This window comes from Lucilia sericata, unplaced genomic scaffold (assembly GCF_015586225.1).
Source record: "Lucilia sericata isolate MDLA Ls3-8-SP2 unplaced genomic scaffold, ASM1558622v1 Contig000031F_arrow, whole genome shotgun sequence".
Lineage (NCBI taxonomy): Eukaryota > Metazoa > Arthropoda > Insecta > Diptera > Calliphoridae > Lucilia > Lucilia sericata.
In genome coordinates, this window is record NW_023994069.1 from 517,677 (window position 1) to 544,218 (window position 26,542).

Sequence of the window (26,542 nt, forward strand, 5' to 3'; positions counted from 1 at the left end):
GTAGAACAAGAATCTGAAATATGCCAAACACTTCCTCTTATAAGTCAGTAACTTAGTTGAATCTCAATCGATTTTAAGTAATAAATATACATAATGTGATTTTGTATTAATGCAAGGTATTAATTGAAAATGTATCTAAAACATTTTGTAGTTTGAAATGCGTTTTTCCATGGTTTGAAATGTAAAAATGTTTAAAATCTGTTTTTTCTTTACAAAATACACAATAAATTTAATGTTTTTTTTTTTTAATTTAATTTGTAAATTAATTTTCTTTTTGTATTTATAAAGTAAACAGTATTAGAAATCGCGCGATTTTTTAAGAAATTAAATTAAATTACAAAGGAATTAAACGTTTTTGAGAATTCCCCATATATCCATAAATCAATTTATAGGTACCGTTATATCGATGGATTTGTGAAATAACGGCACTTTTATCAAAAAACTCTACAAATTTGTAGGATTGGTCATCAAATTATATATTGTTGAAAAGTTATTTCAAAGCTCTTTTAAACGATATATGTATTGTCCGGATCGGTTCATGAATAGGGAAGATATTGAATATTTATAAATATAACTTTGAAGGTCTATAACTCCAAAACTAAACATTTGTTGCCCAAATGACATATATGACAAATTTAAGAATTGAAAGCTTTATAAGTGGTGTACATTTTTTGAAGATTCGAGAGTTATACGTATAACAAATTTAAGCCCCAAAATCGCAATTTTTAATCTCTCGGGTTCCGTTTGTGTTCAAAATCGTTGAAAATTTAAAAACTAAACGTAATTGAAAACTTAGGCGGCTTACAGTCGATTTTAAGCCGCCGCCGACATTTTTGGTGTCAGCCGACGCCGTAGTTAATATTTGTCGGCGCAGTGCTCTTCTGGGCGGTAGTGATGTTCGCGAGCTCGATTGTAAAGTGGAAGTCGAATAATTAAGTAGTTAAAATTTGAGAAAAATACACATTCTTTTAGTAATAATCATAATTTAGTAAGTGTTAAAAAATAAATTAATTAAACAAACGGAATACGAGGAAAATATTCGCTAAATAAATGCCATGAAAATGTGAATTTTTTCTAATCGTGGTTTGAGTGCAATGTTAAAAGTGGTTTCGTCCGACGTATAAAGTTGCTTGTTGTCTATTTCATTGGATGGATATTGTTTAATGCTCTTCGACACATACACACATTTCAACGTACAACAATTAATGAAGAAAATATTTAATAAAATTTATGATTAATCATAATTCATCTTAAAGTCCCCAAAAAAGTTACAAAAACAAAAAAGATATCGAAAATTAAAAAAATATATACCTATATAACATAAATTAAATGTATCAAGTGAAACAATAATAAAAATGTAAAGATTTTCATAAATTGGTCCAGACAAAAAAAGGAAGAGAAAATCTTCGCCGTCTTCGTAATTCATTGTTGGAAGTTTTTTCTTTTATTTGTGCGCAGGAACAGGAGAAATGTTGAAAACGGTATAGTTTTATATTCGAAAAACATGGTCCGGTCTCCGGAACAAAAGATTTACTTACAAATTATTATTAGTTTATCAGAGTTGCCAGATATTTGTTCTGCCATCTAATTTGCATGAATTAATCACTTTCTTTTACATACAATTTCTGCATATCCATGTCATTTGTAGTGTTTCAAAATATTCATTATAATACATATTATTTTTTATAATTTATCCTATGAATGATCTAATTGTTTTATTACTAGTGAAATTCAAAAACAATACCTATATATTTAGTTTATGCCTTGACCAACAACTTCAGATATGTTCAGACATTATTTAGGACAATATGACGTTTACACTTACAAGTGTTTTGAAATTACAAGCAGCAACTTATAAATTTAAGCAGAATATTTATATTTTATAGTAAGTTGTCTAAAATAAATAAAATTAATTATTAAAAGCATAAAAAACATTTGTATGTATGTATTCAGTTTCTATGTTTTTAGTCAAAATCTGAAATGTCTTACCGTATCTTAATTACAATTTCATAAATCGTTAAGATTAACAAATTTTATTAATTTATTTATTTTTTATACCTACCTATATAAATAATAGGTATAGAAAAGCACACTTACATACATACACACATGTTTCTATATGTATTATGCATCACTGAAACTTTTTCAAAATATTGTTTATATTTTTATTATCATCATCATTAGAAAAGTAAATGTGATAAAATAAATGATATTGTCTACACTAGCAATAGCCATGATTTAAATATACATTTTATTATTAAATTATAATTCATTTTGTCATACCATATCTAATAATCATAATAATTTTCTAATTTTTATTTTAATAATTTTCTAATTTTTATTTTAATAATTTTCTAATTTTTATTTTAAAGAAAATACTATTTAATTTTGATTGAAAAAATCATAATTTTATTATTACCTTCCTACATATATTTTTGGTCCACTATTATTATACCTAATTTAACTCATATAAAGCCTCTTTTAAAAATTTAATTTATTTAAATACATATACCGGAACTAAGTTGAAATACAACATAAATGCTTTATTATGAAAAATAAATCACATTTTATAATCATCACTGGTGTAGGGTATTATACGGTCGGCCACACCCGACTATACTTTTTTAATTGTTTTTAGACTAAAATTCCACATATTTTCTAAAAAATATGTACATACATATATTTTGCTATACCTGACTATATGTAGATTCTTGACGTTAAATTTCACAATAATGACAAATTTGTAAATTTTGCTAGTAAAATGTTTTATAGAAAATATCAAAACTTCTTATTAAAATTAAGACAATTTATAAATGACTAAAACATCCTTTGTTTACATTCAAATTAATTTTTTGTAAAAAATAATAGAGCAATTGTAATTGCTAAATATTAAAATTTTAAATACATAGTAAAATGATGTCTTATATGTAGAAAGACAAAACTTAATGCAAGCTTTTTTAATTCCTTCAATTTAGGGTTTTTTGTGCAATACTGTCTCCCCGATGTATACACTTTACAAGAAATAATATCCCAAATATTGTTTTAATAATAAATAGGTCAGGAGAGTATGTAGGCCACTTCAAACTTTTTACATTCTGGGTTTAAATTCACCCTTTTACGGCCCTAGCGTTATGGATCGGGGCATTATAATGTTCAAATCCGCGTCATTGCTCCAAAGCTATGGTAGAGCTCTTTAAAAATCACAAAATTGGTTTGCCCCTCTCTTGACTAGGAGGCAGATTTTATGAAAGATCTTCTCTCTGCTTTTATTATGATTCTATGTGTATTTCTTTTGATGTTTTTTCACATTGACATAGGACATTTTCCAAAAACGCTTAAGTTTTGCCATTTTCTTCTTCAGTTAATAGCTTACAGCGAACTATTTCTTTTAAAAAAATATATTATCTATATACACAGACACTAGAATATTATACAAAATTTATTTATATTTATTTATCCTTTGATCCAGCTCAGGAAATATTGGAAAATGTCTTAGAATGAACTAAAATTTTATTTTGGGCTACCCTATACTTTTGGAAGTCTACGACAGCGATGAGCTCATGTGAGCTCATTGCGTATCGCTGTCAAATAAAACTAGACAGAAAGCTATTTTTTTATAATAAGTTGAAGATTTTTTACTCTCTGGCTACCGCTGGTGTACGGCCAATCTTTCAATATGTCTGTTCAGCAACAAAAAATTGTTACAAATTATCGGAAATTGTTTTTGTATTTCAATACAAATTTCAAATATTTTTGTGAAAATTTGTAAAAAGTAGTAACAACTTTAAGTATTGAACAGACCCAATATGTTACAATGGAAAAATATCACTTTCAAACCCAAAAGGATTTACACAAAAATTACAGTTCCTCCTGGGATGTCATCGGAGGAGTCATCCCAATTTTAAAATTACACAGTTGGATGCTCCCCCGAGGCATGTCAGGAAGGATTTTCGTATATACGAGGAAAACATATGCAGATATGTGCAGGATCCTTTGGATCAGTCCTCCTATACGAAAGCTTTAAACGACATTCATAGAGACGCCATAAATTCCGCGGTCACAGGATACCGTATAAATGTCGCACTTGGAGGTCGCCCATAGCAGACACGAAGAAAATTTGCCGGGGAAAACAAGAGTAGTTCTGGCACAGCTAAGATCGGGATGGAACAACAGGCTCAATGCCTACTGGTCACATATAGACCGTGTCGTCTCCAACGAATGTCCTGCATGTGGTCAGGGTCCTCATGACGCCCACCACATATTCAACTGCCCAGCCAACCCTACTTCACTCCGTCCAAGGGATTTATGGACGCATCCAGTTGAAGTAGCCCCATTTTTAGGCCTGGACATTGATGTAGAATTACCAGTTAAAATCCCGAACGTTTTTCGGTTCACTGTCATTAGACTTAATTAGTCTAAAAACTTCTTGACTTCTTACAAATTTACTTGTGTGAAGTTTTTTATTTTTATTGTTATATAATTTACCGCAAGAGTGCGGTAATAATTTCTATGAGAAAAATATGATACATAGTACTACATGGCGCTTTTAAAGAATACTTAATAATTCTTGTGGTTCTATTTCAACTATGTTTCTAAATCGATTTATTTTGTGATAAAATAAATAATAAATTAAAAATCGTACTTATACTAATTCTTATATAAGCATAAGTAAGTTAGTTTTTATGTACAAAATTTTTATGAATTTCCCTTGATTTTATGATAAAAAAATCGCGCTATTGAAGAAAATTTATATCATACAAAATTTTTCTAATTAATCTGTTTTGAAATTTAATGAAATTAGATTAAGAGTTATATATTTTTACAAATCTTGTAGGTTTTCCTTGAAAGCAATAATATTGTCGTAGCAAAATTATTATTGAGGAATTTACGAATTTTACAAAATAATTTTCTGTAGGGAAATTAAATTTATTTTATATTTAAGAATATTTAAAAATGTTGTGTTTTCAAATGCAAAATTTTACACATACACGTAGTAAGTTGTCATTGCATAACTAGAGGGGTAATATAGAATGTTTTAGCTTATCATTTAAACACTATTAAAAGCAATTAAATTTGATTTAAGTACTTTTATTGTTTATTTTTTCACTTTACCCCAAAATAAATTGTTAAAAAAATCGTTTAAATACAACCACAAGAAAAATTAATAGCATTCTTTCAAAGTGGAATGTTTGACCACATTCTGTACATTAGAGGCGAGTGATATTTTCTCGACTGTGTTTTAACGCAAAAATAGTTTTTTGCGTTCCTTTAAATTTTATTGGATGACTGGGATAGATTTAGTGGTTCTGAATCCAAAAAAGTGTTAAAAATAATTAAATCTTCTGTTAGAAAAGCAATAACAACTGAAACATGTAAAATTGTCTATTAGGATGTTTGGGTCTATATAACATATTACTTTGTATTTGTTTTTCTATTCATTGCTGTTCCACGACTAATAAACCAACAAAAATCTGAAAGAAATTCTTCTGACCATTTTCCGTAGCATCTTCTTCCTATTTGTATTGTTGTTTTAACAGCTAAAAATATATAATAATCTATTTGGGGCTTCTACATCAATGGATAGGTCTAAAAATTGTGCTATACTAAATGTGTCCGTAAATCCATTGGAAAAAGTGATGTATTGTTGGCTAAGCAGATGAACACATGCTGGACATTCGTTGGACCCGACATGGTCTATGCGTGACCAGTAGGCATTAAGCCTGTTGCCCCATAACGATTTCAATTGTGCCAGATCTACATTTGTTTTTCGTCGAAGGTTTTCTTCTGTGTCTGCTATGTGCGGTGGTCGACCTCGAAGTACGACATTCATGCGGTATAGTGCGACTGCGGTATTGATGGCGTTTCTATGTATGTCGTTCAAAGCTGCCGTATACGACAACTGATCTAATAGACCCTAGACATAACTGAGTATGTTCTCCTTGTATATACGAAGATCTTTCCTGAAGTGGCTCAGGGGAGTATCCAACTGTGTGATATTAAAGTTGGGATGACTCCTCCGATGACATCCCTGGAAGAGGTATTTAGTCCACATGACATTGTGTTCCTTGACTGCGAGGACCTTCCTTTCCTCGTGTAAATGATGTTCTGATGTAGTTTTAAGGCAGTTACAGTCATTAGTGAAGCAATTTGACAGCTTTGAATTCCATTGGGTATCACTAAGCGAAGGTGACATAATTAACCATAATAATTAACCACTGACCGACCAAATGTTTTAAATGTAGCTATTAAGGTTTCTTTATACATACCACAAGTGCTGTCGGCTAGCGCTTTGAGGATCTTGTTTCTATTTCGCAATTTATGAGTGATTGCAGTGGCAGGTTAAGTGCTGTGAAGAACTGATATATTGAGATAACCATCTACCAGAACGCAAAATTAATCAAGGTTGTGGCCCTTCACATTGTTGATGATATCTGAAACTTCAGCTGGGGTGAAGGGCTGTGTTATGACTGTGACTGGAAGGTTGTGAAGTTAGGGAAAAAGGCTTCGTTTCGCTTTGCTTGTCTCTGGGTGCCCAGTGTTGATCGTGTGTTGATCTTCCATCAAAATTGGATGGTTGGGATGGGATGGCTGATGACATGCCATCAGGAATTGTCTATCCAGCAACACATTATGTTGCTTGACAGACTTTGTCATCTTTACACATCCGTTTGCGATTCAGAGTGCATTATTTGATGTCTGCAATACTCTTTTAGGACTTTATTTCGGGATTTCATCTTATGGTTGATGTATGTGGCGTGCGAAGAAAAGTGAAGGAGGCTATCGAAGACTAACCATAACAATCCTTACTTCCTTAGTTCATGAAGTGAATAGTTACACTGTTGATTTGGAAGTTGATATCTGTAATTTGCGTTCCTGAAAATGGTCTACGATGGTGACTAGGTATTAGGATATTTTAGCAATTATGTATGTCGTCAATGTCGACGATGTTGAATTTCGTCGTTGTTGTAAGCAGCTTGTGTTTCTTGAGGAGGTAGCTCTTCTTGGCTGAGAACGACGCCGGATATCTCTGCTCCATCTTAACCAGTAAGGCAAGGGATTTCCGAGTGCTGTTCTCTGTCTTTTTTGTTCTGCTAGCATTGAAAGTATATCGTATATCGGAGGGCCTATGTTTAGGTTTAGAAGGGTTAAGCACCATAAGATGATGCATATCGACTCTGTGACCATCAAAGATTTAATACTTAAAGATAGAAAAACAAAGACTACAAGAAAACAAGAAAGAAGATAGGTAAAAAAGGATAGATAAATGGACAAGGGTTTACATACCAGACGAATTACCAAGTCAGTACCCTAAATAATAAAGAGATGAGAGAGAAAATCTATGTACCCCTATAAAGCCCAGTCGAAGAAGTGACTGATTCCCTTGACAAAACCTGCGAAGGTTAAGACCCACAAAATCACCCATTTCGTCATGGAACCTTTTCCCTAGCTATTTCAGCCTAAGATTCTGTATTCTAGGACAGTAGCAAATAATATGTTCGATCGACTCTACTTCGTCTTCATCTTCACATAACCTGCAATAGTCCGTTATATTGCTGTTCCACTTACTGACAAATACCTTAACTGAGCAATGTCCCGTTAGCATTCCTATCAAAATGCGAACAAGGTAGGCATCCTTTGCGCCATGTGGACGACCTACTTCCGAGAGGGATGTCTCTGACCACCCTAATCTTCTGAGTGGCACAATATTCTCTAAAGGATGAGACAGCGCTAAAAGCTCGTTTTTAGTGTGACACTTGTTTTGTAGCCCTCAAATATTGCCTACTGCTACAAAATAATGACATTTTCAAAAATGTTGTTTTTGTATTTCAATATAAAACCCTCAAACTAGAATATTATCTTTAAATGCATATGTATACATATGTATATTCCCCGGCTGTATACAATTTTTCTGTCACCAATGTACGTACGTTTAGTGTTTTACAAATATATTATAGATTTTAATAGCCAAGTAGTCCTGGAAATTTTAATGATATTGCAATAAAATGGCCACAGTTGTTAAAGGACTAAAAGTATCAGATTATAAATATAAACTTTATTAAGCTTCATTCACCACAAGTGGTGAATTGTAGCCAAAACATTTGTTTACTTCTTACATATGTACATAGATGAAGCACTCTTATTTAACGTATTTACTTACATACCCATAATACATTAAAACATTCTAATAGCAAACAAGAGCTGAATGGAATTAAAAGTTTACCTGTTTTTTAACTTTTTTTTTTTTTTTTGAAATACATACAATATAAAATTGTTGAATTTACTTTTGTTGTTGCCAACTTTTATCCTTGCAAAGGTGTTTTTCTCCGTTATTACTAGTATTACTCTCTTTTAATGTCTTTACTCTCTGTCATGCTCAAAAGGATATTTTTGCTAACATTTGCATTAGCAAAGAGTTAAGGACATCTTTTTGTGTATGCGTCTCAGATAAAGTCTATAAATAAAGTTCGCAAATAATATTGTTCTGAAGTTTTTCCTAATCAAAAAATATTAAAAACTGTTGAATATTAAAAAATAATAAAAAACTGTTTATCATATTTTAAAAATAATGTTTAGTGCTTCTTAAAATAAAAGTAAGATATTAAGTTTATACAATATTACAATTCTAATGGGGCTGCTTCCTTTTGTTGTTGTTTTTTTAATATGTGCGTATGTGTGTTTTTTCTTTTGAGGGTGAAAATTTGTCTGGATGTCTACAAATGTCACTTTGATTTTTTCCTGCAAATTGAAATGGAAATGGAATAATATAATTTTATATATTCATTTTCTATACACAATTTCTAATGCTAGATTATAATTTGTTATCGAATCTCTAAAATATATAAAAATAATTTATAAAAATATTAATTTGCGTATTGAGTTTTCTGTATCATAGTAAATTATTTCAAGCTGTTTGTCGTTCTTTTTGTTTTATTTTGAATGAGTACTTACGTGGACATAATTGTTAAAAACACACCCGTATATTTTACGATTTAGTTTGTACTTTTTCATGCAAGAATATATGTATGCAATACAACATACATACATATGCATCTTATGTATACAAAATCGTAAAAACCGGTAAGAGTCTTATATATCAAAAAGATTTAAAAAGTCATTGTTACAATTATTAAAAAGTAAAATAAATATACATATTTATTTATTATTTTTTGCTATAATAATGATAAGAAATCAATCGTCAACAGTCGTATCCTGTGTGTATATGTAAACAAAACAGAACAAAGATTGTCTGTACCTGTCAAGGATGTTATAATCGTCTTATAAAATTCATAAAGAAAATCATATTATTATGTTTCAATCTAATAATGGATAGTCTTATATACATTATTGCTTATGTAGTAAAGTAAAATTTAAAGAGGTGAACTTAAAGTAAGACCAGTGGAGAAAACTCAGCTTACAAAAGATTATAATATTAATCAAGTTTGTTTGACACTAACACAAGTATTGAACAGATCCTGAAATCGCTCCGTAACTTTTCTTTGTTCCGATATGTGTACTTACAATCTGCTGAAAACCCACAAAACGACCTCTAGACTTACTTTAAAAGACAATTCAATTCAATGTAATTTCAAATAATCCAAGAGTAGTATAAAAATCATTTATCCCTTATTCATTACAAATCACATAAATATCATTAAGTGAGATTTCAATACATCATTGCCAAACGGAAATATTTGCATTAATTTTTTTGTTATTTGAAAAACTCTGATATTTCGGATTTAATAAGCTTGTTGACATTGTTTTTTATTTGGATTTTAATTTAACTTTTGATTTCCTTTTTCAGACAAAAATGAAGCAGTTTAATGTGTCGGTCATCGGCTTGTCCGGGACTGAAAAGGATAGAGGTCAAGTAGGCGTTGGTAAATCATGCTTATGCAATCGATTTATAAGGCCTATGGCTGATGACTATTTCATAGATCACATATCAGTGTTAAGTCAGGTAAGATGCAGCCAAATAAACAACCAACCATAACGTATCTTAACAATTTGCATTAAAACAATAAAATTTATTTAAATTTTAGAGTGATTTTAGCGGTAGAATTGTGAATAATGATCATTTCCTCTATTGGGGTGATGTACACAAAACAACCGACGAGGGAACGGAATATACATTTCATATAATCGAGCAAACAGAATTCATGGATGACTCGACATTTCAGCCATTCAAGGTTGGCAAAATGGAACCTTATATAAAGAGATGTACAGCGACAAAAGTATTTTCAGCCGAAAAGCTCATGTACATTTGTAAAAATCAATTGGGCATCGAAAAAGAATATGAACAAAAAATAATGCCAGAAGGACGTTTGGTTATCGATGGTTTTGTTGTTGTATTCGACGTTAGCCCTGTGCCAAATAGAAATATTGAGAAGCAAGTAGAGTTTGTTCAAAATGCCATTACTTTAATATTAAAGAATAAGAAGCCTCTGGTACTGGTGACAACAAAAAATGACGATTCAAGTGAATTATACATAAGAGAAGCCGAAAAAATATGCCAACGTAAGGAATACAAAGGAATGGTGCAATTGATTGAAACATCGGCACATGAATCCATAAATACAGACTTGGCTTTTTTGGTATTGGCGCAAATGATTGAGAAAGTAAAAAATCGCATCAAAATTATACCATATCATGAGGCTGCCCGATCACGAAAGGAATTGCTAGAAAGCCGCTCAGAAGCCGTGACTCGACTCATACGTAATCAAATTACAGACTATCATATACTTTGGTCACAAGGCTCAAAAATGCTTGCTCAATTTAGAGAGTGGACGGAGTTTCTCAATATATTTGGTCACGATGCTGGACAGAAGCTATTTAGACGACATATGAAGAAATTGAGGGACGACCATATGAATAAGAAATTACACCAATATTTGGATAAGTTCGCTCGTACACTCGAATACATGTTGCCGGACATAAATGCCATATCAGCAAGTGATGACGATGTCTGGGAATGTGCCAAGGGTTATATACGAAATCATTTAGAATTTGATCAATATTTCTTCGAGTGTCCCCAGGCGTCTTGGCAAGAACTGGTTGATATGGACGAAACAGAAGATGAACATCGTATACCGTTTGATATTTTGGAAACATCAGAAGCTGAGACAGTATTTAGGAACTTCTTAAATTCAGTTCAACAAGATAAAAAGAAAATCGGGTAAGTTATTTGCATACATTTAGTAAAAATAAAACAAAAAGAAAAATAACATTCTAAATTTATTCTCAAGCTGGAAACAACAATTTAAAATGTTGTTGGAAGAATCTGGATTTGTTACCCCGGGTAAACAACTATCAGAAGTACGTGTTCTTTTTATGGGGCGTGAATGTTTTGAGGCTTTATCTGAACATGACTGCCAGCAAATTTATGATATTCACCAGGATGAAATTATCGAAAAAAGTAAACAAAACTTTGTGGAACTACTCTTAGAACATGCTCAATTTTTCCAGCAATTCAAAAATGTTGATATTATAACGCAAGAAGACGTAAGACAAATTACAGATGTCTTACAAGATGACTCTAGGTAATGATATAATGAGTAAACTATGCTTCATTTTTATGTAATCGTCTTATATCGTTTTCAGATATAAGATATTAGATCGCTTGGATCAGGAGAGACGAGTTATTTTGTTTCAGCATCTCGGTTTTATGCATTGTCCCATACGCGACCATTGCCCGTTTTACCATAGTTGTGTTGATAATTTTGTGGAGGAAATACTAGCTGACAAATCAGGTGGAAATCTTAAAACGTTGGGTGGTGTCGGTGGAGGTGTCAACTGGAAGAATCAAAGTACTGACAAAACACTTAATTTGCTCATTGTGGGCTCTGAACACTTAGCCAGTGATTTGCTCAATGACATACGCATGTGTACAGGCTCTAAGGGTGAATATATCTATGAAAATCAGACTTATTATCTTAACTATCGCATTGCTAATGGCGATATGGAAGCCTTTAAGGCCATCGATGTTTATTCAAGTGGTAAGTGTAATAATGCTTTGATATACAAACGAAATAAAGTCATCTAATGGAGCTTTAACCTTTTCACAGGACTAATTTGTGTTTATTCAAATCAACAGTCGTTCGAAACACTTAAGGATAATCTAGAACGAACATTGCTTTGTAATTTAGAGTTGGAAGATAAATTCGAAAATCTACCAATTGTTCTAGTTTACCAGCCACAAGATTTAAAAGAAAACGAAGTAGATTATTTACGCAACGAAGGTTTAAGATTGGCCGAAATGTTGCATTGTGATTTCATTGACCACCAGCAGAATCATCAGAAATATGTGTATGACATCTTGAATATTGTGATTGATTCTTTAAGGGTTACAGAAATGAAATCTCTCGAATCATTTCCACCTAATCAAACCGATTTACGCATATTAGTTTGTATGTTCTGTGGTGACCAATATGATATTGAAAATATCATAAGTCCCTTAACAACTGAATCGACATTTTGCAAAGCAGCTGAACATTCCATTGTAATTGATGTTTTCATAGGTGACTCTAAGAAACGGGTCGAATTTATAATTTCATCATATCACGGTATAAATCAGTATCGCGATGAATTAATACATGGTTTTATTTTTGTATATTCAGCCAAAAGACGCTCTTCATTGGCCAATTTAAAGTGAGTGGTTTTGTTACAAATATAAATAAATACATATTTATTTCTCTTAATTTTAATTTCAGTGTTTTAGTCTCCCAAAACTCCAATATACCCTTACAAATTGTGGCGATTACAGAAAGTGGTGGTGCAAATGCATTTTTCAGTAGCGAAATCTGTCAATTTTTAATAACGGAAGGTAACTCATTAGCAGATCGTTACAAAGCTAGTTTTATGACGTTTTCGGCAGATCAATATGTAAAATGTATGTACTAATTAACTTTAACTAACTTTAGGAAAACATATCTTTTTACTCATGGTTTTATTGTTTTTTTAGTTGCGTTCTACAGTCCTTTCTTAAAGAATGCTTGGGATAACAAGTATGAAGTTGAAAATTTACATGTTGAGGAGTCAATTACTTTAGATTCAGGAGAAGGTACACTGGAGAATTCGGTAAATCAGTTGCCTAGACCACCACCACGTCACGAAAGTTATATGCTTTCAAGTACCCTAGGTACTGATGGCTCTGGTAGTGAAAATTACGAAATGCTTCCTACACGTTCTCTAAATTCATTAAATGGTAAGTTTAATTTATAAAATCTCCTTACACAATGGGGAATTTTCTTTCACACTGTCGTTTTTAGAAGAAAGAGACATATCGTTAGATGAAATCTATGAAGAAAGCAACGAAAAGCCAAAAATGCTTCATCAAAGTAAGTAATTTTCCTCAAGTCATTTTTTAAGAACTGTCAAATGGTCACCAACAAATTTATACACACATGTATTTGAAACAGATCTAATTAAAATTTCTTTGTAAGCGTTAATAGCATAAACTAACGTTAAATAATTTGGCCTAAAATATATGTATAGCATTTTACAATTTCAAAATCAATCAAGCTAGAAATTTTTCTCCTATTAAATGTCATTAAATAAATATTTATTTAAATAGACCCAGCTAAAAAAGAACTTCCAAAGAAGGAAGTACTGAAAAAGACCTGAAGAAGTGATGATTTTAACACAGGCTTGTCATAGGAGGGATGTCCTTAAATAAACTTAAATAATATTAACATTATTTAGGGTAATAGAAACATTTAATACAAAATACCAAGAACAAAAAATATATCTTCAACATTGAAAAAACAGAATTATTTTCGCTTCTTCGGAAGACTTTAAACATCACTTCCTTAGAAGGAAAAAAATTCAATTAGTGCTACTTTTGAAGTGGTGATAAATGCTATTCTTTTGGAAGTACTTCGTATTATTTTTGCTGGGGATACATATATACAACTTCATTCTACGACTCCATATGTTAGTTGAAACAATTTTAGATTAAGATGGTTTATGCACCATAAAAAAGTGCAACTCTAGTCGGAGTCTATAAGATGATTCCCTTCATAGAATTGAAACAGGTCGATTTTAACACCCAGTCGATGAAATGACTAATTCCCCTTATTAGAACTAGTAGTCAAAAGTGGTCTCAGTGTTAATCCTGGAAAAACCTAACTTGTTCTATTCTCGAATAGATACAAGATTCCTGCTTTTTCTATTCCTCGCCGAAACAGGGTAGAGCTTAAACTCTCTGATAGTGCAAAATACTTAGGTATCATTCTTGATTCTAAACTACTATGGAATCTGAATATCAAAGCGAGAGCCTCTAAGGCATCTATCGCGATATACGCATGTAGGAAAGCCATTGATAAGAACTGGGAAATTAGTCCCAAGACTGCGAAATGGATCTTCGACATGGTTATAAAGTAAATTCTCATGTATGGATCACTTGTCTGGTGTAAAGCTTTGGAAAAATAAGCCTATTGCAATCATACAGAAGGAATAATTCGAGCTTCTGCACTAATGATTCGAAGCACTTCATCACAGGCGCTGTTTACACTTATGCACTGGTTGCCCACCGACAGTTAGACTACATGCTGCCGGGATATGGACGCCAAACTGACATAGTCATGCTTCTATCCTGGGGAATACGACTTACATCCCCGAGAATATCGATTACTGCTCTCCCACGCTCCTTCCGGACAAAAGATTCACAGTTAAGATGTCAAACGAACCATCCTTCATAGAGGGCATAACACTTGACATCTATACTGATGGATCTAAGTCCTCTACAGGCGTGAGTGGTGGTTTCTTTATTCCCAGTTTAAATAAGTCGGTGTGTTTTAGGCTTAACAACTACTGTAGCGTCTTACAGGCTCAAATCTCAGCTATAAAAAGAGCGGTTTACTGGATGAGGTACTATAGGATATGCAATGGAATATTCGAATTTGTACTGACAGTAAACCAGCTATAAAATCTTTATCTGATGTCTGCACAACATCCAGACTGGTTCGCGAATGTCGGGTGTCTCTTGAAGAGATGGCGAACCAATCGCGCCTGGAACTGCTCTGTGTACCGGATCATTCACATAGGGGTCTGCTCAGACCAGATGGTCATCACTGACCCACTGCTCAACATCAAGAATGACCTGGCATCTCTATGATGAGCGAAGGTCTATTTATTTATTTGATGGGACTTTCCAGGATGAGACTACGTGTACTGGTAGCCATCCTAACAGGGCACTGTACTATAGGTGCGCATGCAAGAAGACTAAATTTTCCAAACAATGACTATTGCAGGAGTTGTCAAAGTGAAGATGAAACCATAGAACAATTCCTCTGCCCTGCCTTGGCAAATATCAGGACTAAATTTATATGAAGTCCAATATTTCATAAACTTGCGGCTCTATCTAATATAGACATATATAAGATAGAATCGTTCATTCGTGGATCTGGCTGGTTTAATACCATGTCAATAACGGACATTTAATGTCCTTAGGAAGGTTTTCTTTTCGCAGGATCCGTTACAGGGCATCACAACGGGACCATTAGGACCCAAGTGGCTTAATATCTTTATTCGTAGGTCAATTATTACTATTATATTAATGTATTTTTTGGAAAACTGTTTTCTTATATTCAAATATTAGTCTTCAAGAATTAAACTATGTTCGATAGACAAATGAATAATTACAAAGTTGGTGATCACTTACAGAATGTTTTGACACTTATTTATTCTACGTTTGTTGCTATAATATCATTACATATACTACATAACTACATACATTTATTATTTATAAAATCATTAAACATATGTCCACGTATTTGTGCATATGTATCAATCGATCGCACCCTTCATCCAGAATGTTGGGTATGTCTGTTTGTTTTTTTTTTTTTGGCATACATACTACTGTATATAATTTAGTTGATTCTTTTAGCCACCGTGATATAATTTATTTTTTAATTTACATAAGATCCCCAGTGAAAATACCTATAAGATAATTTTTATTTTATTTGCACATTAAAACAAAATAATAATGTTAATGTATGTTATTGTCATAAAGGATTCCAGATATTTCCTCCTCCAACAACTCCTCCAGAGCCAGCTCCTCCAGATCATCAGCTCATTACATGCTCATATAAGAGCCAATTCGTATCAGCTTCCGAGTCTAGTTTGGAAGAAATAACATGTAATTGATCGTTTTCATTAATCTATAATTTAAACAAAATTCGTTATTTATTTAATTTGTTTATTTGTATTCCATTCATTTCTTTTTCCAATAAATTATTTTTATAAGCAGCGGATGTCAGCGGGTCAAAGGATTCATTGGCTACACATGATGCAGGTTAAATGATCTTGTCAATTATAATATTTTTTGTTTGTATTAGAAACATTTGTTCTCATCTTCAGTTTTTCTAAGCCTTTCATTTAATGCACGTTGTTTTTGAGATTATTTAGAAATCAAAAGTTTTTATTTGAAAACAAGGCAATTTATTATTAATTAATTATTTTTTTTTAGTTGTTGCACTTTAGTTTAAATTTGTCTATTATCTAAATCAGCACTGGTATCGTTAGATGTTATTCTTTCTACCCAAGTCTTGTAGAAATTCTATTGTACTATATTGCTATTGAATGGATTTGTTGAGATGTTTTTAATACAAATCCGTTGAACCACCCCCTGACTCTTTTTTGTAATCCATTTTATTTTAATTTCGTTTGCTAATAAAATAGATGAAAAACTATCATATCAAATCACTAAAAACGGGAATATTAATAGCGACTAGTATTTGTCAAATTATATATATTTAGTTAAAATATTTTTCTAATTCTAAATCGCAAATTTGGCAAATTTAAGAAAATTTTGTTACTGGGAGTTTAGCTCATTCAAGTTATCTGAAAATAATTAAAGATAATTACAAAGAAAGAAAGTTTTGTCTTTGTTAACAACGTAAATAAAATTTTGTAAACAAGATAAATATTTGTAATTCTATCTATACGATCCAGTTTAATGTTAAACCGACTACTCCACATAAATGGGATATATGTATCTCTGTAGGCATTAAGGGCCTTATTTATAATGTAAACGTGCTGCGAGAATTTGTACACAAAAAAGTTAGCAGCATGTTTTCATAATGAATAAGGCCGTACGTTTATCATTGGACAAGAAGTTTCCTCGGTATTACGGACACAACTATACAAATGCAGGGATTCAGAATTTAGAGCATGCGGAGAGGAGAGTGAAACTCTGGAACATTTTCTTTGTCATTAGCAAGTTTTCTTCGAAATCCAAATCTTGGGATCACTGATTTGTAAATAAGGAACTACCTCCAGAGAACAATGTTTCTGAATGTCGGACGATAATACTTTCATAGAGCACTATATAAGATTGTTTCCCAACAATGTTTAACATGTAATGGAAAGCGCAACATGTCCGTGAGCGGTGTAGGTGTATTTCAATTGATCTGATGTAGTTTCAGAATAATAGGTTAAAGTTAAGAAGGGTCATTTGAGATCCCCTTTCATAGAATATTTAGATATAAAGATAAAGAAACAAAACACTAGAAAAACAAAAAGAACATAATAATGAGGAGAGGGGAATGAAAACAGTTCGATTTCCAAGGGGTTTCAACCTAGAAATTTTATCGAATCGATTTCCTAAAGAAAACAGAATAAGAGAATCTGAATCTCCCTATAACACCGAGTCGAAGAAATGAGTAATTTCCCTAATTGAACTTAGTAGACTGCGAGGGTCAAGTCCCGCAATTTCGCCAGTTCCTCATGGAACCTATTACCCAGCCATATCAACTGTGTGCTCCTATGCGTATTCGTAAAATCTGCAATGACCCAATAAATTACTGTAACATTGAATGACAAAGGCCCAAGATCCCTGTCAGAATCCTTAAACTGCGCTTATCCAGTCCTATAAGTAGCCTTCATACCAAGTGTTGACCATGAGGCCTTTGATATTTTGCAATCCATTCTGGTGTTCCAAGACTGGTTGATGATGTCACGGATTCTCTCAAATATCAACTTATAAAAGTGACTGATGGGTGGTTTGAACCACCTTTCTTTATTATCTATATTAAAGTTCGAATCTAATCTAACTTTAATAAGATTGTCTAATTTAACTGCGAAAACTTTTTTTAAATTTTGCAAATTAAATTCTGTGCGCAATCACTTTATCTCAATATTTGTCCTAATTTCAAAATTTAAAATTCAGTAATAGATGTTAATTTGAGATAATTGAATTTTCTTTACTTTCCACGAAATTAAATGTAAGATAACTAACAAATTGGAATGGATGGAGTATTGGAAATGGTTTATTTTCCTAAAAGTACATGTTATCATCATCGAGGTCAATTCGATAAACATTTTTTTCGCAAAACATTGCATTCTGGGAAGTTTACCTTTTTCAATTAATATTGTAAAATTCTTCCTCTTAATTTCTAGAATGATTTTTATTGATAAATGTAATGGCTAATTCTATTGTTTTAACTATAATTTTAATTTAATTTGACTTTTTCCGTTCTGGATGTAGGGGAGATTTTTATTTGTATCTTAGCATGCATTTTGTAGATATTATTCATTATTTCGATGAAAAAAATGTATGAATTTTATTTTATTAATTTTTTATACGTTTTATTTTTATTTTAGAATGGTTAGATGATAAAACAGATGTTCGCCGTAATGCAAATAAAAATTCTATTTGGAATAATTTTGGTGGCTCAACACATGCTTACACAACTGGTCGTAGGCACATAGACTCTAATTTGAATAAAATTCGTCCAAAAGGTCCAAGTCAGACCCTAAAGGTAATTTTTATAATTGTAATAAAATCATTAGGCGATTTGTTTTTCTATTCTATATTTTTCTATATATTATAGCAACCAGGAAAGTTAAATTTAAAAAATTTTCAACTAGTTAGTGATGCTGTAGCAAAAATGAATTTTGGCGGTGAAACTTATCTACCCTGCGATGATAAGGATCCTAAACGTTACACACAATTCGATCATTCCCAATTGGATGGTGATGAAGATGATTCAGAAGAATTAGCTGAATATGAGCAAATATATGAAAACGAAGGTAATTTAAAAATGTTAGCAGTTTTTACATGTTTAGAACATTTGTTTATATATATTTTCTATTCAGACTGCACCGAATCGGATAGTTGTGCCAGTTCTACTGAACGTAAGGCGCGACAACAAAATGCTTATTACAAGCAGATAAACAAGAAACCGCCAGCCAATAAGAAGACCAAGAAGAAGAAAGTTGCTATACCTGTTCAGACTCCACGTGTTCCAATGTTTGGCTCATATGTAAGCCCACCGGAAATACCACTTCATTATCAGAGAATGGTTGGCACCGAGAAAAGTAAGTTAAAATTTAAATTTTACAAAAAGCATTTATGATGTGTATACATTTAACGTGTTTTTTATTTCAGAGAAAATAGGCGAACCTCCCAGTATTAATGATATTATTAAAACAGATAAATCACCAGAAGTAAGCTTCATTTTGTAAACATTTTAATTTAAGTTTTTATATAATTTCCTCTTTTTTTCCCCCTTTCAAGTATACTATGGTTGCAGAAGCACCGGCACTTTTCGCTTCAGATAACCTAAGCGAATTTAATATGAATGCAAAATGTTTAAAGGAATATGAAAAGACAGAAAAACGTCGTCTTAAAGAGGAAAGCGCCAGATTACGCAAACTGCAAGAGAAAGAAAAAGAACAAGAAAAGAAACTTAAACGAAAACTTAAACAGAATTCCAAAGGTTTTCCCGATACAGAATCTCAATTTGATAAACTAATGATCTCGGACAAAGTGGAAATTCCAATATTTTTAATAAAATGTATAGAGTACATAGAAAAAGAGGGGCTTGATTCCGAAGGCATTTACAGAGTACCCGGCAGTCGAGCTCACGTTGATTTATTGTTTCAAAAATTCGAAGAAGGTAATGTTAACTTTTGTAACTGAAGACAATAAATAACTTAATTTTATCTTAATTTTGTCTCTATTAACTTTAGACACCAATACAGTGATTGAGTTATTAGACATTCCAGTTAATGCAGTTGCTACAGCATTAAAAGACTTTTTCTCCAAGCGATTACCAGCATTGTTTAGCAAGGATATTATAAAGGAACTAGAGGAAGTTGCTGGTATGTATAATATTAATTAATTTATAATATTGGTAATGGAATATTTCATAATATGGGTTTTATCTCTGAAATTCTAAATTCTTAACTATTATTGATTTTCTTAGAAGTTGTTAGTTGTTAGGATATATTGTGGTTTTACTTCACAGAAGCTGTGTTATGAAAACAAACAAAACAAAATCTAAAAACTTTGCTAGAGTTCTTTTGATTTTGCTTAAATATTTCTTTGTAATGAACAAACCAATAAAGAAATGTTCGCCAATAGTTTTGCTCGATACTTTTTCAGTTATGCTATTCTTGTTTTCCAGCTTCGTAGTTCATATTAATGAACATGTTTTGTTCGAGAGAAAATACAATAGAAAATCAAATGACAAAATCTTTCTTATTGTTATACCCTACACCACTTTAGTGGGTGTCCTATACCCACCTTAAAGTATACCAATCGGTTTAAAATTATTTTCCGAGTCGTCTATCCGTCTGGCTGGCTGTCCATGTAAACCTTGTGCGCAAGGTACAACTCGCAATTTTCAATATAATTGGATGAAGTTTGGTACAAGCGCCCAAAGACGAAGCCTATTGAAAATGGTTAAAATCGGCTCATTATTTCACCTAGCCCCCATACAACAGAACCATCCGAAAAGAGCCTTTGAGCGCATATAAGTTTTATACAATCCTTGATGACCTTACCAAATTTCATAAAGATCGGGCCTCATTTGATCCTAGCTCCCATACAAAGTCCCCTTCAGAATATGACTTGAATACCCAAAATTCGCATATAAACAATAACATCGTGATGAATTTCAGCACAAATATGTAAATATTATATAAATATAAATCTAATCACAAAATTTTCTCGGTATCGGTACATATTTTGCCCTAGCCCCATATAAACTCTCTTTCAGAAAATTAGTTTTTCTTTCATAAATTGCTTAAATGTATCGGAAACAAGATTATCGAGGGACTATATTCAATAGTCTCTATCTGTCATTTTCAAGAAAATAAGATTTTTATGGCAAACTATCCCGCATCAGTGACATAAATTTCAAAAAAAAAAAAAATATATATATATTTTTTTTGGCTATTTTATAACAATTTAAAATTTCTGTATCTTAAAAAAAGAAAAATTCTGAATGAAAAACTCTCTATCTTATCCAAAAATTGCTTCAAACTCTATTATTTTCGATAATTTTCTGTTGCAAAACAAGTGTTTTTACTAATTTCGACATGCTGAACACAAATCCGCAAAAATATTTCAATTCGGTCTAATAGTTATCGAGATATCGCTCATTATGACACTAATTTGATTAGTTTTATAGCCGTGTTTAACCATATAACATTGATTTTGGTCCAAAATCTTATAATCTGTTGCTTTTTCAACAATTTGGTTTATATTATTTCATTAAATTGCATAAAATATAATATTTATTGATATTAAATTAAATAAACAATTTATATTTCTATGAAAACCTCTCTATCTGAAGGTTGTAAAAAAATTTTCGTAGAAAGAAAAGCTCTATCTGATATAAATTTTGTGAATAATTTTGCAAATATGCAAAATTTTAAATTCTTTTTATATAACGATTTAGAACATGATCGTAAAAATATATTGTAGAACAAAAAATTTTAAAATCTTCACGAACTACCGAAATAAACAGTTTTTTTGCTCTTTTAAAACTTGTGTTATTTTAGATAGAGACTATTGAATATAGTCCCTCGTTATATTGTAGATAATTACTTTGTTATGAAAAATAAATCATATTGAATATAGGGTTCTATAATTCGACTTTCGAATAATCGAACAATCGACTTTTTGTCGAAAAAAGTCGAAGTCGACTATTTTGTTCCAAAAAAGTCGAAAACTCGACTATCGTCTATGAAAAAAGTCGAAAAGTTGACTTTGTGAATAAAAGTCTAAAAAAGTCGAAAAGTCGAAAAAAGTCGAAAAAAAAGTCGGAAAATGTCGAAAAAAAAAGTCGAAAAAAGTCGACTTTTAATTAAATGAAAAAAGTCGAAAAGTCGACTTTTCATTTCAACTATAGAACCCTAATTTAATATTCATAACTGGTGTAGGGTATCATATGATCGGCCACGCCCGACTATAATTTCTTACTTGTGTTTTTGCTTCTGTTTAACTGCAAACGTTTTTATTTTTGTACTCTGCTTGGAACTTATAATGCCGGCATTACTTCTGGAACCCGTTCTGTATAACATTTTTATGGTTGTTAAGTATTTTAACTGAATTTTGAATCAGTTTCCTTAGCATAAAAATGTCTAAATTTTCAGAAAATTTTAATTTTATCGAAGTTTTTAGATAACTGTTGATGACTATTGCTTTTAATTTAAACATTACTAAAATAAAACAAGTAAGAAAGTATAGCCGGGCGTGGCCGACCATATGATACCCTACACCAGTTATGAATATTAAGCAATTTATGGATGAAAAACTAATTTTCTGAAAGAGGCTTTATATGGGGGCTAGGGGCAAATATGGACCAAGCCCGATAAAATTTTGTGAATATATTTATATTTACATAATATTTTATTGTGCTGAATTTCATCGCGATATTTGTGTTTATAAGTTAATTTGGAACATTGTAATTTTCTGAAGGGGACTTTGTATGGGAGCTAGGGTCAAATGGGGCCCGATCTTTATGAAATTTGGCAGGGTCATCAAGACTGCTATAAAATTTAGTTGTGCCGTATTTTATCGAAGTTCTGTATATTTAACATAATTATGAGCTCAGAAGCCCTTTTCGGGGGTTCTGTTCTAGACGGACGGACGGACGGACGGACGGACGGACGGACATAGCTTAATCGACTCAGAAAACGATTCTAAGCCGATTGGTATACTTTAAGGTGGGTCTAGGACGAATATTTTTGTATGTTACAAACATCAGCACAAATCCAATATACCCTCCCCACTAAAGTGGTGTAGGGTATAATAATCACCCCTATTCTGCATTTCAATTCGAATCGAAATTTTCAGAATCGTAAAGCATTGAAATAAAATGGAATTGCTTCCTCTTTTTCTTACGATTCCGTTTTTTGTTGGAATACCTATTGTTGATCGTAGCGTAACTGAATGCGGAAACGTAATCGAAATGCAGAATAGGGGTGAATATAACATAATTAACTTTTTTGAAGCTTTTAAACTTAGCACTTTATGTTACTAACTTACAGACTTACTAATATCCAACAATATATTCGATTGATATTCGATTTTAAAAATAAAACTATAAGTTTTTGTTTTAGGTTCCCGTGGTATTGGTTCTAAAATGAATGTGGAAGTAAAAACGGATCGAAGTTGCCGATTAATGGCTTTAAAGACACTATTGGAGAAGTTGCCACCAGTTAATTTTGCAATCTTAAAATATATTTTCCAGCATTTTGTCCAGTAAGTTATTAATCATAAAATATCACTTTGCTGTCTTCCAAATATTAATGTTAATATGAATTTTTTTTCACTTACAGTGTTTCCGACAATTCCAAATTGAATAGCATGGATAGTAAAAATTTAGCTATTTGCTGGTGGCCAACATTAATTCCTATAGATTTTACAGACATGGGTCATTTCGAGCAATTACGTCCCTATTTAGAAGATATTGTGCAAACCATGATCGATCAGTATCCATATCTATTCTGTGGCGAAGATGCCTTCGTAATGGTATAAATAATTTAAATATACATCAAAGCAGTATTTTATATTTATTGTGTACGTGTGAGTATGTTTATGTGCGAGATATGTTTAATAATGTTGTTTAACAACAAACACATCAAATTCTATTGAAAGAAACATAAAAAAAACAGCACAAAAACAACAAAATACTTTAAATAGTATGTAACTAATATACTGATGAGAAAACAAAAAAACAAAAGTAATTATGCTCAGCTAATAAGATGAAAATGTATGTATGCTTGTGCGTGAGTGTATGTGTAATTCATAAAATTTTAGTTAATAGTTGATTTTTAAATTATAAATTATTCGATTAGATAAATGTATGTAAATGTTTGTGTGTATGTGAAAAACAAAAAAAGAATTGAAACGAAAGTAATTTAAAACAAAATAAAACAAACAAAAAACATATTAGTTGTAGTTAAATCGAAAGTGAAATTAATTAAAACCTCTCCCGCTGAAAACATGATCAAAGTCAATCTAGATAGAACCCCAACACCTATTACAAAGTCAATAATAATACTCTTACAGTGGATATCCACATATTTACTCGTATTTACAAATTTAGTTTAATCTATCAATTGCTCTTTCTGGTTACAATTTGTCATTGAATCTCATTATTACTAACACATTTAAAACGAAAAAAACCGAACAGAACAATTAAACGCGAGCATTATTCAAAACAAGCAAAAATTAACGATTGGAAACCTCTCTACAATATGAACAGTTTTTATAGGCGTTCCAATTCAAATTATTACTATTTAAAACAAACATAACAGAATTGATGTATTTTGTTTATAAAAAGCCAGACTTAAAGTTTTCTGTTAACCATCTTAATTTCGTAAATTTTAGAGTACATAAAAGCACCTTTTAATTAGAATATGGTATTATAGATATAATTGGAACATTCTCAAGATATAAACAAATTAAAGTCGATATTGAAATTATTAAATTGCACTGCTCAAATATTGCTACAACATTATTATAAAGCCTAAATCGACAATAATTTTTAAAACAACAAAATATTTTTAGATTTTGCAAAAATTTCCAAACAACTGCTCGTTTTTTTTTTTTTTTTTTATTAATTTTATAAATTTATTCCTTATTTCTATTGCTGTTTTATAATTTGTTATTTCTGCCGCTGTACTCATATAAATTTTGTTTGTAATTTTCAATCGTTGAGAAATAGTTTTTGCTCCAATATCAAAACGAAAAAAATTAAGTAAAAAAAAGAAACGTGAATTAATTAATACGCTTATTAATAGTAATTAAAAATTCTTCAAATAAATGTATAGCTGAAGATAAACGATAACATAATTTCATATCATAAAACAAGTAAAACAAAAACTATGAAAAAAATAAAATAAAAATAATAATAAACTCACTCAAATTAACTCGAATATTGATAGAAGACATTTTGTTGGAAAAAGTTGTTCGAAACTCTAAACTATTTAATGTTTCATATGTTTATGTTGTATTTATATCTGTGTTATTTCTATTTGCTCCTATTTGTAAACAACTATTGCAATTACTCTCTCTCTATCTATCTCTCCTTCTCTCTATTGTGTAGTGGAAGATACATAATTATAATTGTCCCTTTTGTTACATTTTTACTCAACACGACAGACGTTTTTAAAAAACCAAATAAAAGTTCATTGAAAGTTTTATAGTGTGAGAAGAAAACTAACAATAATAATGTGTGTGCCATTTGCTAGTATTAATGAAATTTTTTTATACAAACAAACAAAAAAACGATTTTCAAATTATGAAAAAAAGTGTGGCCATATTAAATGAGATGCATCTTTGAGATGTCATTTTCAATGAAACAACAATTCTCTCAAACATTTGAAATCATTATGGAATCGAGGAGGAGAGCTTTTATCGTTAAGATATGAAACATCTGGGTTTTAAATTTTTAGAAAGTAGTAAAAGGGACTTATATTATTGAATATCATCCTTTGTATGTGTATGTACTTTTTAAAAAAAAAAATATTTATATAAATAATATTTTATAAAATGCTATACTCGTAATTTTTAAGTGTGTGCATTAAATAAACACTAGAAGAAAACAAAAATAATAAAAAATTAATTACAAAACAAATACATATTCATAGGTGTTATTTCTTAAAATAATAATAATAATATGATTGAATTAATAAAATAACAAATTCAAAATAAATGTATTGACTAACAATTATACATAAAATATATAATTTATATAAAATCTTTATATGTATGTGTCTAAAACGCACCATAATCTTCCTGATTAAAAATAATTTGAATAAAAAACATATTCAAAATAGATATTAAATCAACAACAACAACAAATATTGTATTAAGTATTAAAAATAATTTAGTGTAATTTGTATGTATACAACAAAAACAAAAAAAATATTATATGTATGTGTCTGTGTCTATTGCATAAACAAAAAATAAAAAAAAACAATTATCAAATAATTTATAATTAACTAATTAATTAATATATTATATATTTACTACTAATTAATGTGATGTGGTGTATTGATATTTTAAAGAAAAAAAGGAAAAAGTTAATAAAAAAAGCATATAAGAATATACTATAGCGGTTTTTTTATCAACACACCTACAACGCATATTCGAATATACTTATGTATGTAGTAACATACATACATATATAATGTATATAATTATGTATGTATGTTAGATGTGAGTATGTGCGTGTGTGATTGAAAATCTCCGCCACACTGATGCGAAATGCCAAGAAAAAAAATAATAAAATGAAAAATTTGA

General features: G+C 30.9%; 1 protein-coding gene across 5 annotated transcripts; it reads left to right on the plus strand.

Moving 5' to 3' along the window:
• The first annotated feature begins 861 nt into the window (after window positions 1-861).
• LOC119611325 (rho GTPase-activating protein 190) lies at window positions 862-25,157 on the plus strand. Of its 5 annotated transcripts, none has more exons than XM_037966872.1 (19): window positions 862-1,481; window positions 9,803-9,958; window positions 10,041-11,173; window positions 11,244-11,537; window positions 11,599-11,993; window positions 12,063-12,645; window positions 12,708-12,886; window positions 12,959-13,201; window positions 13,266-13,334; window positions 16,010-16,135; window positions 16,247-16,291; window positions 18,601-18,758; window positions 18,831-19,029; window positions 19,096-19,317; window positions 19,388-19,446; window positions 19,517-19,898; window positions 19,972-20,103; window positions 23,341-23,494; window positions 23,572-25,157. In XM_037966872.1, exons 1-19 carry the CDS (start codon window positions 1,470-1,472, stop codon window positions 23,768-23,770), a joined length of 4,740 nt encoding a protein of 1,579 aa, XP_037822800.1. In that variant the 5' UTR covers window positions 862-1,469; the 3' UTR covers window positions 23,771-25,157. The 5 variants fall into 5 exon arrangements, with proteins under 5 accessions (XP_037822800.1, XP_037822807.1, XP_037822813.1 ...); XM_037966879.1 differs by having other exon boundaries at window positions 23,353-23,494; XM_037966885.1 differs by lacking the exon at window positions 16,010-16,135.
• The last annotated feature ends 1,385 nt before the right edge of the window (window positions 25,158-26,542 follow it).

Excerpts from the sequence above, each read along its gene's own strand:
- LOC119611325 (XM_037966872.1), top strand. Across the intron at positions 11,174-11,243 it reads CAAGATAAAAAGAAAATCGG|CTGGAAACAACAATTTAAAA; the intron begins GTAAGTTATTTG and ends TTTATTCTCAAG. Across the intron at positions 19,030-19,095 it reads GCAAATATATGAAAACGAAG|ACTGCACCGAATCGGATAGT; the intron begins GTAATTTAAAAA and ends TTTTCTATTCAG.